General features: G+C 37.0%; 1 protein-coding gene across 1 annotated transcript in view; it reads right to left on the bottom strand.

The window, feature by feature from the left end:
• Positions 1–12,718, bottom strand: part of LOC127433126 (citron rho-interacting kinase-like) — a 154,815-nt gene extending 142,097 nt beyond the window's left edge. Inside the window, exons 1-5 of the mRNA XM_051684799.1 lie at positions 12,622–12,718; positions 11,205–11,305; positions 3,080–3,209; positions 2,650–2,825; positions 528–629 (exon numbers count right to left, since the gene is read on the bottom strand). Coding sequence (XP_051540759.1) covers positions 528–629; positions 2,650–2,825; positions 3,080–3,209; positions 11,205–11,303 — 507 coding nt within the window. The 5' untranslated portion in view covers positions 11,304–11,305; positions 12,622–12,718. The remainder of the gene's footprint in view (positions 1–527; positions 630–2,649; positions 2,826–3,079; positions 3,210–11,204; positions 11,306–12,621) is intronic.
• Positions 12,719–14,127: the final 1,409 nt, after the last annotated feature.

The following is a 14,127-nucleotide window of genomic DNA, read 5'->3' as shown; positions in this document are numbered from 1 at the left end:
TATTATTATTATTTTACACTATTTAGAATACTAATAAAGACATCAAAACTATCAGTAACACAAACAGGAGTATGGGAATAATGTAGTGGCCAAACATTGTTAAATCATGAGGAATTTCACCCCGAGATGCTTTTTAAACAGTATTGAAGAACTTCACATGTACTGTGTGCTGCTTTTCCTTCGCTATCTGCTACAAAAAAGATTCATTTAAATTTGAGTTTTATAAAGACATTCATACGCAGGCACAATTTATACTTGTCGACACAACTCATTTCAAGTATTTAAGCAGAAGCCTTTAGATCAAAACGTTTCTAAGATCATGAAGAACACACATTTAGTCAAAAATGTCCAAACCTTTGACTGGTAGTGTACAAGTACTTCCTACACTGAGTAAACACTGTGACCTTGTGGTGCTTTCAAAACATTGCCCGACATGTCAATGCGAGTTTGGGGCGTTCTTCAAGCCTTTGCATTTGCCGTGAACTGACCTGTGAAAGCTCGTACTCTGAGTTGAGCAGCTCACTCACCAGATAGACGTAATCATGGTCTTGAAAAGCGTGCTGGAGCTGAGGAATCCACGGACTGGAGTTCAAAGCCAGGATGTTTCTTTCCTCCTCAAAGAACAACACCTACATCAGAAGAGGAATGAACTCAGATATGTAATAAGTACTGATTTACTACGAATTAGTCATTTAGTTCTTTTCTAAATGTCATGGTAAAGGCCCTGGCACACTCACGGCAAAGTGCTTCTTCATTCTTCGCTCAGAGGTAAAAAGATATTTGAAACGGCTGAGCAATGACATACTGTTTGGGAACATTAAGACACTGATCATGTAAGCATTTAAATACGAGGATGCTAGGGAGCCTGGGTAGCTCAGTGAGTAAAGACGTTGACTACCACCCCTGGAGTCGCGAGTTTGAATCCAGGGCGTGCTGAGTGACTCCAGCAAGGTCTCCTAAGCAACCAAATTGGCCTGGTTGCTAGGGAGGGTAGAGTCACATGGGGTAACCTCCTTGTGGTCACTATAATGTGGTTCTCACTCTCGGCGTGGTGAGTTGTGCGTGGATGCCGCGGAGAATAGCATGGGCCTCCACAGGCGCTAGGTCTCCGCGGTAACACGCTCAACAAGTCACGTAATAAGATGCGCGGATTGGCGGTCTCAGACGCGGAGGCAACTGAGATTCATCCTCCGCCACCCGGATTGAGACGAGTCACTACGCCACCACGAGGACTTAGAGCGCATTGGGAATTGGGCATTCCAAATTGGGGAGAAAAAAAAGATATATATATATATATATATATATATATATATATATATATATATATATATATATATATATATATATATGCTTAAGATTACATGTAAAACAACAACTAATATGACATAAAAATGTGTTATCAATGACTCATTCTATGAGTAGAATTCACATGAGATCAGTGAAAGCAGCTGTTTTAACTACTTGATGATGATTTAAAAGTAATATGCAGCAGATAATGTGTAATTTGTAATGTTTACCTTTTGCATTTATGGCGCTAATGTGCTAACATGCTTTAAATGGCCACAATATGTGCAGATTACACTCTGTTATTACAATTTAGGATGACACTGATACTACACACATGTAAATATGAGTGTAAATGGGTGGAATACAGACAAAAGAATGATGATTAGAGGAATATCTCACTTTAGACAGATGTGTGAATGGCTTTCGGCTGCAGACGGCACATGAGTGAATGGGCACTTAAAGAGCATCTATTATGGTTTTTCAAATATTATCTTTCATGAAGTGTGTTATATAGCTGTTTGTGAATGTAAAAAAGTCTGCAAAGACAAATGGAGTTATTGACTCCCAAAAGACAGAACCGATTCTGAACACCTGAAACGAGTCGTTAGTAATTCCAGACTTCCTTCCTGTACTAACCTACCTAATTTTGTATCAAAAAACCTGCCTCTAGTCTTCATTGGCTGCTCGCGAACAGCTTTGACCCGCCCTCAAACACTACACTAAGCAGTAGACCAATCACAACAGACTGGGACATCTGACCAATCAGAGCAGAGTAGGCTCTCTGAAAGGAGGAGTTAAGAATGAATCCTTTAGAACGGATCATTGAACGAGTCGTTTTTGACACTGGGGGAAAAAAAGTAATGCTGCAATTTAAATTATGAGCAAATTAAAGTGTTTTTTGACCTCGGATGCATGTAAATCTATTGTATGAGACCTTTAAAACAAAATTAGGCACGTTTATAAACCATAATAGGTGCTCTTTAAGAGTATCGGAGTAGATATGATTAATTATGTAGACTAATTAAACCAAAAAAAAAACATCTTTATGCGAACGATCATACAGATGTGCGTAAAGTTGTACAGCTCGCTAATAACTCTGCACGCCATTGTATTCATGTTGACTGATCATATCTTGACTGAACAACGTAAAACGGAATTTGCTGTCAGCCTCAAAGTGGGTGGAGCTCCAGGACACACCTACCAATGACGTGGACCAATGACAGTAAGAAGGTGTTTAGCAGCCGGTAAGAAGTTTTCCTGAAAGTTCGCCCAGGCGAGCTGTTACGAACCACCGAAACAAACAAAAAAATAAACACCTTCTTTTTGGCTAGATTGGCCCAGGCTGATGTAGCAGTGACCGACCTGGTCTTGAGATTGTAGGCAGGTTTTCTCCATGAACTTCATGGCGTACACGTCCCCTGTCGCTCTCTCCTTCACCACCTGCACCTCAGAAAAGTGTCCTCGTCCCACGACCCCCCTCACCTCGAAATCCTTCTTACCAGGAAGCAGTTCCTGAACTTCAGCCACAACTTCAGAATCTGAGAGACACAAACACACACAAACCACCACGATGACAACACAATGACCGGTTTCGTGTTGGCGACTAGTAAATATTAGCATAAAGTCTGCTTCACGCTGCAGTTTATTCAAGCCACCGTCTGACTGACACGCAAGTCTTGACAGTACACTTTTTTTATTTATTTTTTATTGTAAACAACATCAAAGAACCCATTGAAGCCACATTATAAACAAATTTCACACAAACGCTTTAAATTTCGGGATCAGTACTAACATTTATTGACAAAATTGGCCACATGTTTGATCTTCATGAGTTCTGGTGATGTGCACTCTTGATAGAGCACCAGTAGAGCATCAATCAGTCCTTCTCTGGTCACTCCATTCACTCCTGTGGAGCACTTCCCCTGAAAAACAACACATATTTAATATTTCACAGAAGATCTGAATTCAGATCCATCAGCGAGGAGTTTTACAGTAATGCAATAACCAGACCTTAACCCTCCGATTTCTTAAGGTGGAATTTAAGCTTATAAAACATTCATAACCCAATGCTTTTCATCTAAAACCATATTGTAACTCATTATTAAGTTCTTAATTGTTCATATATATTAGAGGTCAACCAATAGTGGATTTTGCCGATACTGATAACTAAGGTAGTGGAAAAGGCTGATGACAGATTAGTCGGCCAATAGTTTTTAAAATCGATTTATAGAATGCAAAGGTAATTCATAATCTGTTACAATTCTAGTTAAGTATGCTATTTACCAAATTAAGCTTTTTATAGCCTATATATTCAGCACATGATGGGTTTTGAATATATATATATATACATACATATATATACAGTTGTGCTCAAAAGTTTGCATACCCTGGCAGAAATTGTGAAATTTTGGCATCGATTTTGAAAATATGACTGATCATTTATTTAAGGATAGTGATCATATGAAGCCATTTATCATCACATAGTTGTTTGGCTCCTTTTTAAATCATAATGATAACAGAAATCACCCAAATGGCCCTGATCAAAAGTTTACATACCCTTGAATGTTTGGCCTTGTTACAGACACACAAGGTGACACACACAGGTTTAAATGGCAATTAAAGGTTAATTTCCCACACCTGTGGCTTTTTAAATTGCAATTAGTGTCTGTGTATAAATAGTCAATGAGTTTGTTAGCGCTCACGTGGATGCACTGAGCAGGCTAGATACTGAGCCATGGGGAGCAGAAAAGAACTGTCAAAAGACCTGCGTAACAAGATAATGGAACTTTATAAAGATGGAAAAGGATATAAAAAGATATCCAAAGCCTTGAAAATGCCAGTCAGTACTGTTCAATCACTTATTAAGAAGTGGAAAATTCAGGGATCTCTTGATACCAAGCCAAGGTCAGGTAGACCAAGAAAGATTTCAGCCACAACTGCAAGAAGAATTGTTCGGGATACAAAGAAAAACCCACAGGTAACCTCAGGAGAAATACAGACTGCTCTGGAAAAAGACGGTGTGGTTGTTTCAAGGAGCACAATACGACGATACTTGAACAAAAATGAGCTGCATGGTTGAGTTGACAGAAAGAAGCCTTTACTGTGCCAATGCCACAAAAAAGCCTGCTTACAATATGCCTGACAACACCTTGACACGCCTCACAGCTTCTGGCACACTGTAATTTGGAGTGACGAGACCAAAATAGAGCTTTATGGCCACAACCATAAGTGCTATGTTTGGAGAGGGGTCAACAAGGCCTCTAGTGAAAAGAATACCATCCCCACTGTGAAGCATGGTGGTGGCTCACTGATGTTTTGGGGGTGTGTGAGCTCTAAAGGCACGGGGAATCTTGTGAAAATTGATGGCAAGATGAATGCAGCATGTTATCAGAAAATACTGGCAGACAATTTGCATTCTTCTGCACGAAAGCTGCGCATGGGACGCTCTTGGACTTTCCAGCATGACAATGACCCTAAGCACAAGGCCAAGTTGACCCTCCAGTGGTTACAGCAGAAAAAGGTGAAGGTTCTGGAGTGGCCATCACAGTCTCCTGACCTTAATATCATCGAGCCATTCTGGGGAGATCTCAAACGTGCGGTTCATGCAAGAAGACGAAAGACTTTGCATGACCTGGAGGCATTTTGCCAAGACGAATGGGCAGCTATACCACCTGCAAGAATTTGGGGCCTCATAGACAACTATTACAAAAGACTGCACGCTGTCATTGATGCTAAAGGGGGCAATACACAGTATTAAGAACTAAGGGTACACAGACTTTTGAACAGGGGTCATTTCATTTTTGTCTTTGTTGCCATGTTTTGTTTTATGATTGTGCCATTCTGTTATAACCTACAGTTGAATATGAATCCCATAAGAAATAAAAGAAATGTGTTTTACCTGCTCACTCATGTTTTCTTTAAAAATGGTACATATATTACCAATTCTCCAAGGGTATGCAAACTTTTGAGCACAACTGTATGTGTCACTGTGCATTTCTTATCGTGAAGAACACTGGCAATACGCATCTTTATTAATAAGAGAGAGTTTGTTTTTTTGTGAGTTAAAGATGGATTGAAGTGAACAGAAAGGTGAGAGAGGGTAGTCTTCACCCCATTATACACGGAAACAAAATACATTTTTGATTTGTTTTTGTTTTGGCTTGTTTTCCAATATAAATATCTAAAACCCCTTTAAAACAATGTGCATTTACTTTAGCAGCTATACTGAAGAAGATAAAATTGTTATCTGAGAATGTTGAATATAATATTAAAAATACAAATATTTTAAAATATCTAAAAATCTTTAAAAAAGATGCATTCACCTGAGAAGCAGCATATAAGATATTTAGACTTGCTTTTAGATAATATAAGTATATTTTGTCTTTACTGCACTCACAGAAGTATAACCAAGTGAAAAAATACACTTATATACAAAATACACTTATATTTATGACACATTCTCTAAAGTATAAATATCTTATATGTTGCTTCTCAAGTAAATGTATCTTGTTTTAAGGATTTTTTGACAATTTTAAAATGGAAAACAAGACAAAAACACTTGATAACAATAGGATTTTTTTGCAGTGAATTTCTTTACGGAGTTAAACTTAAGTATTTTTTCCCTTTAATTCAGTGAATGTCATTTAGAGGTATTTCTAAAAGATGATTTTGTCCTCTTTATTGTTAGTAAGCACGTTTAATACAACCTTTTAACTCGGGGCACAAGCTGAATAATCGATTAAGAGCTGATGATTAATTGTTGCAATAATTGCCGAATAATCGTTTGATTAATCGATTATCAAAATAATCGTTAGTTGCAGCTCTAGACACTAACATTAAAGCTAACCTCAAGTGGTTTGAACAATGTGACAACAATACTTACACAAATGATTAAATGTCACGATTGTTACCATCTACTACCATCTATTTGCATTCGTTTATATCCAGCTGGTCACATTTACGCATTCGTTTGCCAGCTAAGTTGCATATTTAAAGCTAGTGATGTGAGAAAGCAAATTAACATCTTCATGCAGCTGAGAGAAACGTATAAACCACTCAGAAACGCATCCGAGTTCAATTCAGTTTTTTTATCCTCACTGTAATACGATCAGATCAATCACACTCTTGTGCTAAAAAAGGCAAGACACAGTTTAACTGAAAGCAGCTGTCTCAATATTGTTTTAAAGCTCTTTTTAATTAGATACATCATCTAAAAAACAGCGCTTGTGCACGAGACGCTGAATAAACAAAAACAAAGGGAAACAAAGACGTTCGTCTAGCGCGCATTTAAATAGAAAACCAAATGTCGACTGTGTGGCGACTGTGTGGCAACACATAACTCCAATGCCATCATTAAGTTTGCTGATGACACGACGGTGGTAGGTCTGATCACTGACAATGATGAAACAGCCTACAGAGAGGAGGTGCACACTCTGACACACTGGTGTCAGGAGCACAACCTCTCCCTCAACGTCAGTAAGACAAAGGAGCTTGTGGTGGACTTCAGAAGAAAAGACAGAGAACACAGTCCCATCACCATCAATGGGGCACCAGTGGAGAGAGTCAGCAGCTTCAAGTTCCTGGGTGTCCACATCACTGAGGAACTCACATGGTCCGTCCACACTGAAGTCGTTGTGAAGAAGGCTCATCAGCGCCTTTTCTTCCTGAGACGGCTGAGGAAGTTTGGAATGAACCGCCACATCCTCACACGGTTCTACACCTGCACTGTGGAGAGCATCCTGACTGGCTGCATCTCCGCCTGGTACGGCAATAGCACTGCCCACAACCGCAAAGCACTGCAAAGGGTGGTGCGAACTGCCAAACACATCATCGGAGGTGAGCTTCCCTCCCTCCAGGAAATATATACAAGGCGGTGTGTGAAAAAAGCTCGGAGGATCATCAGAGACTCCAGCCACCCGAGCCATGGGCTGTTCTCACTGCTACCATCAGGTAGGCGGTATCGCAGCATCAGGACACGCACCAGCCGACTCCATGATAGCTTCTTCCCCCAAGCAATCAGACTTCTGAACTCTTGATCTCCCACGATCAAAATACATCATCCCTGCACTTTATTACTCTTTTATCTCACACCGGACTGTCATAAATTATATTACTGTTATTATATTATGTCTCTCTTAACAACTGACTATCAACCGACAGCCTGAATGTCAATACAGTACAATACTGTACATTCTATATATATACTTTTTTCATATATATTTTAATTTTTATTGAATAATGTGTATCTATATAGTATCTATATAGTAAAAAACAAAAAAAAACAAAAAACAAAAAACAAAAACAGCATATTGTATACTGTGCAATGTATGTTATTATTGTATATTGTTGAGTGTAATTGTGTATAACAGATGTTTAAATTGTGTTGTGTTAATTTGATGTTTTAAGTTGTGTAATTATGTATAACAGATGTTTAAATTGTGCTGTGTTAATTTGATGTTTTAAGTCGAGTTTAATTATGTATAACAGATGTTTAAATTGTGCTGTGTTAATTTGATGTTTTAAGTCGAGTTTAATTATGTATAACAGATGTTTAAATTGTGTTGTGTTAAATTGATGTTTATTGTAGATTGGCGTATGTCTCATCACTGTCACGACTGCTATGTTGATCGGAACTGCACCCAAGAATTTCACACACCATTGCACTTGTGTATATGGCTGTGTGACAATAAAGTGATTTGATTTGATTTGATTTGATTTGAAATGGATTGTTGCAAAAGTGTTTGGTGTGAACAGCCCCTTACAGTTGCTGGAGGTCTTTGGCCATCGCGTCTTGCTCTCTTATACAGGTGCATCTCAATAAATTAGAATGTCGTGGAAAAGTTCATTTATTTCAGTAATTCAACTCAAATTGTGAAACTCGTGTATTAAATAAATTCAATGCACACATACTGAAGTAGTTTAAGTCTTTGGTTCTTTTAATTGCGATGATTTTGGCTCACATTTAACAAAAACCCACCAATTCACTATCTCAAAAAATTAGAATACATCATAAGACCAATAAAAAAAACATTTTTAGTGAATTGTTGGCCTTCTGGAAAGTATGTTCATTTACTGTATATGTACTCAATACTTGGTAGGGGCTCCTTTTGCTTTAATTACTGCCTCAATTCGGCGTGGCATGGAGGTGATCAGTTTGTGGCACTGCTGAGGTGGTATGGAAGCCCAGGTTTCTTTGACAGTGGCCTTCAGCTCATCTGCATTTTTTGGTCTCTTGTTTCTCATTTTCCTCTTGACAATACCCGATAGATTCTCTATGGGGTTCAGGTCTGGTGAGTTTGCTGGCCAGTCAAGCACACCAACACCATGGTCATTTAACCAACTTTTGGTGCTTTTGGCAGTGTGGGCAGGTGCCAAATCCTGCTGGAAAATGAAATCAGCATCTTTAAAAAGCTGGTCAGCAGAAGGAAGCATGAAGTGCTCCAAAATGTCTTGGTAAACGGGTGCAGTGACTTTGGTTTTCAAAAAACACAATGGACCAACACCAGCAGATGACATTGCACCCCAAATCATCACAGACTGTGGAAACTTAACACTGGACTTCAAGCAACTTGGGCTATGAGCTTCTCCACCCTTCCTCCAGACTCTAGGACCTTGGTTTCCAAATGAAATACAAAACTTGCTCTCATCTGAAAAGAGGACTTTGGAACACTGGGCAACAGTCCAGTTCTTCTTCTCCTTAGCCCAGGTAAGATGCCTCTGACGTTGTCTGAAGTTCAGGAGTGGCTTAACAAGAGGAATACAACAACTTCCTTGTTCCTCCAAATTCCTTGACACGTCTGTGTGTGGTGGCTCTTGATGCCTTGACCCCAGCCTCAGTCCATTCCTTGTGAAGTTCACCCAAATTCTTGAATCGATTTTGCTTGACAATCCTCATAAGGCTGCAGTTCTCTCGGTTGGTTGTGCATCTTTTTCTTCCACACTTTTTCCTTCCACTCAACTTTCTGTTAACATGCTTGGATACAGCACTCTGTGAACAGCCAGCTTCTTTGGCAATGAATATTTGTAGCTTGCCCTCCTTGTGAAGGGTGTCAATGATTGTCTTCTGGACAACTGTCAGATCAGCAGTCTTCCCCATGATTGTGTAGCCTAGTGAACCAAACTGAGAGACCATTTTGAAGGCTCAGGAAACCTTTGCAGGTGTTTTGAGTTGATTAGCTGATTGGCATGTCACCATATTCTAATTTTTTGAGATAGTGAATTGGTGGGTTTTTGTTAATTGTGAGCCAAAATCATCACAATTAAAAGAACCAAAGACTTAAACTACTTCAGTCTGTGTGCACTGAATTTATTTAATACACGAGTTTCACAATCTGAGTTGAATTACTGAAATAAATGAACTTTTCCACGGCATTCTAATTTATTGAGATGCACCTGTAAGTGTTTCTCAGATTATGAGTTGTTTAAATGCTTTGTCAGGAAAGATGTTCAACTTGTAAATGTGTTTCTCGAGATCCTCACATTCGGTTCCAGTCTGTTGTGTTTCATCTGATTGAACAGCCCCTGACCTGTGCTCATAATCTGAGCCGCTTCACCACCGAGTTCAGCCGAATACCACTGCTATCGGGGAATATTGCTACTCTACATACAACTGTACTGAATAAAAAACAATGTGGTATTTCGCTGTTATTATGAAGCTTGAGTCTGGAGTAGTAGGAATCACTGCAAGTGTAACGCCATGTGAACTGTCTTCTGAAGCGTTTCCCCCCTCATTTTACTTTTGATTTAACATCTGAGAATGTGGACCAACTAAAACTTGTTATGTATTTATTTTATGCACATTAGTTGAAAATGAAATGCTCTTTCTTAACAGGCAGGATAGGAATGTTCTTTGCAATAATATCATGGTGCTGAATGGTTTATGTATTTATTGCGCCCTCTTGTGGACTAATGAAACAACATCAATTTAAAAATCAGCTGACTTTAAAATTTTAATATTAGTTCATATATATGAATATTTATTTGATTTTAAAAAGTACAACACATTTTCATGGGTCAGTCAGTACTGTTTATTTTTGTAATAAAGTTCAGCACTATTTTACTTTGAGTGTTATTTTTTCATTCAGTATCAATTTTAATCGGCAGGTACTGTCCAATATAGTTTGTAGAATCCGGTCTGTAAAATCCACTATCGGTCGACCTCTAGTGTGCAAACAAGATGCAGTCCCATCAGAGACCATGAGAAAGAGGCTAAATGTAAGAAAAGTATTTTTTTTTAAATATATCAGATTCATAGCTGTACAAAAAAATCAGCATTATATCATGTGTAAAGCCACAGTTGATGCCGGGTCAAAATTGACCCGTGTACGGAATATCAATTTGTTTTAAATAGTTATATATCTTAAATAAAAAAAATTATAATAACTGTTATTATTTATGATCATTTTGATAGCCCTGACAAAGCCACAAAATTTGGTTCCTGTACTAAAAAATATAAATAAACATTTTCCTCGCCCGGGTCAAAAATGACCGGAATGCAATAGGAAGGTTAAAGTCAACATGCAATGGTATTCACAACCCATTTTGCTTCCGTATTGACACATTTCCAAGTGAAAAAGGGGGCGGGAGTTGGTTTTATCTGTCGGGAAATTATTTGACAGTGTAAAGTGTTCTCTATATGACGTGGTCAAAAATAACGGCTTGGTGAGGCGTCATTTCAGAGGTAGAGCATGTTAATACGTTTTGATTAAGGATTGTGATTATTCTTTAGAATAGCATGCACTGATGAATAAGACCAGGAGCATGCATTAAGAAAATAAATAAGGACCAAGTAAATATGTTGCAAAGTAATCTCGTACCAATAACCTGGCAAGTGGTAAAACAAGCCATTAAAATGAAAAATAATCAATTAAGACGTTTAGTGTGAGAAACATTGAGATCACCGCATGAGCGTGTTTCACCTGCAGCAGTTGATTGAGTCGAGCACAGCGGCTCGTGATAGAATCGAGTCCAGACAGATCTTTAACACTGCTGTGTCCTCCATATTTAAACTTCAACATCGCTGCAGGACAAAGATGAAGATCATGTTACACAACCACTAGAAGACAAGTGACTGATGTCCACTACACAGTGACTGTGTCTCAATCCTAGAGAGCTCCCTACCTAGACAGCACGCATGTACAGTATGTATATATGGAAAATGTTTTCTTGGTAGGCAGCTCAACAGTGATAACAGAGCAATACATTACAGTATCTAAACTGTTCAAACTTCTTAGAGTCTAATGATCAGTATAAGATCAATGTATATCTTATAATCTATGTATATTACCTTATAATGCAGTGTGCTATATGTCATCTAAAACTACCATAAACAACACTTCATTCTTTATTCTACCTCTAATCGTACTATAATTATCATATATGCCGTTTTCATGGCTGTATATTAATTGAGAGACTTCATTAAAATATTTGTACTTTAAAAATGTCAGTCACACACAGTGTTGGGTGTAATGTGTTACTAAGTAATTAATTACTGTAATTAAATTACTTTTTCAATGAAAAAAGTAAAAGGAAGTGATAACTCTTAATTTTTCAGTAATTTAATTACAGTTACATCTGATGTAATTGCATTATATACTGTAGAGACTATAGAAAAATTCCATATAAAACAATCAATTGAAATGTAATGTCTAATGTCAAAATGTATGTTTTATAATTTAACGCTGCCCCTTTAAATTCTTTGGCCAGTTCATGAATAATTTATTAGATTTATTTGAAATAATTAAAAGAACAGTTTTGTGTCTACCCTTGTATTTTTCATCTGGTCTTGGTTGATCAGGGTTTTAGAAAGTAATTAGTAATAAGTAATGCAATTACTTTTCAGACAGAGTAATTAGTAGTTTGTACTTAATTACTTTTTAGTGTAACTTACCCAACACTGGTCACACCTCAGAACTACTCAAAATTAATTGCAAAAATGTTAATGGCAATATATATATATATATATATATATATATATATACACACATACTTCTCTTCAATATTTCAAATACATATGGAAATTGCACATTTGTGTACATGTGTGTATTGTAAAACTACTAAAATCTATTTTTCAACATAACAACAATGTATCAATAAAAATAGAATATTAATGACAGAATATGTAAATTGCTTTATACATCAATGTTCATTAATATATTCATATAAATTACACTGACACATAAAATCACTTACAACATCAAAATGAATGTAACAACAGTCAGGTGAATGTCAACACACTTTTTACCGCACCGTTGAGTTCATAACAGTCGCGTTTATAAAATAATAAAATCCCGCCTAGTTTGAATACCAGAGAAAGAAAATAAAACATACACTTACCAAATGTTCACGTGAGTGTCTGTCAGGTGTAAATGAATCTGTTTATTAAAACATCACAGGAGCCGAAACGCTCTTCACTTCCTGATGAATTTCGAATTTTGCGCGTTCTGCGCGGCAGCTCATTGGTCCACGCTGAGCATTGCGTCACACGTGTCGGCCTAAGCACCTCCCACGAAAAATAATTTGAATATGCATTCATGTGTATTAGAACGTTGATTAATTATTAATGAGCAATGCGAAATGATTGGTTTATTTCCAAATGAATATTGGAGTGGCCTTCAAAACGTCATGAAAACATGTAAATATTTTTATATACTAAATTTTATATAATTATCCCTTATAGAAAATGTTTCTAAATGTCATAATTAAAGGAATATTCTGGGTTCAATACAAGTTAAGCTCATTTGAAAGCATTTGTGGCATAATGTTGATTACAACAAAAATAAATTTTCTTTAAAAAAATAAAAAATTAAAAATAAGCACAAATGTGTGTTCCAGTGAGACACTTACAATGGAAGTCAATGGGGTCAATCTGTAAACATTAAAATACTCACTGTTTCAAAAGTATAGACACAAGACATAAACAATATGTGTGTTAACATGATTTTACTGTGAGAAAATCACTTACTAACCACATCTGTGTTATAGCCAATTTTACAACTTCGTTGCCATGACGATGTATTGTCCACGAATACTAAAACTACTGTACAAAATTATGATGTAAACAACTTTACAGCTCACATAATACACAAGTTTGAACAGAATAATTAATGTAAGTGCTTTTGTAAAATTATAAGCGTCACATTTCTGCCTTTAAACCCTAAAAAAATTGACCCCATTAACTTCCATTGTAAGTGTCTCACTGGAACGCAGATTTGTGCTTTTTTTAAAGAAAAGGAGGAACGAGTCGAAATTATTCTGGTAATCAATATTATGCCACAAATGCTGCCGACTGCGATTAAAATGTATTGAACATTTATGACATTTAGAAACATTTTCTATAAGTAATGTCAAACCCGAGTCTAGAGTACAGGAAAGCAAGAGAAGAGATGCATAAGTACTTCCACTGTCCTTTCAGAACATGCGTTCATTCCAATGGACATCACTTTTCTCTGGTGGTTTTTGGCATTTGGTGCCACCCCAATCACAAAGAATTAGATTAGATTAGATGCTACAAAGTTAAACTATGACATTGTTACTTTTTGAACAACAAAAAAAGACTTGCTTTGAAATAAAGCATGGCAGCATGTAACATAAGGTAAAATATGTCATTCAGAGACAATGTCCCTTGTAATGAACACCAGAAAAAAACTATTAAAACTTTCATTATTAAAAATGTTTTTTTTGAGATAGATTCAGAGTCAAACTAAAAGCATGGTCATGTGTTCATGTCCCTGGAACATAATGGTCCAAAAGGGTTAATATGTAACAATAACACATTTAATGTGTAAAAGATTATTAGACCTAATTAATGAAGGCCATCCTTTCAAATAGTTTGATGTGTCT

Source organism: Myxocyprinus asiaticus, chromosome 4 (assembly GCF_019703515.2).
Source record: "Myxocyprinus asiaticus isolate MX2 ecotype Aquarium Trade chromosome 4, UBuf_Myxa_2, whole genome shotgun sequence".
Classification (NCBI taxonomy): domain Eukaryota; kingdom Metazoa; phylum Chordata; class Actinopteri; order Cypriniformes; family Catostomidae; genus Myxocyprinus; species Myxocyprinus asiaticus.
Note: the sequence above shows the minus strand (reverse complement) of the source record. Positions and strands in the feature narration are given on the sequence as shown.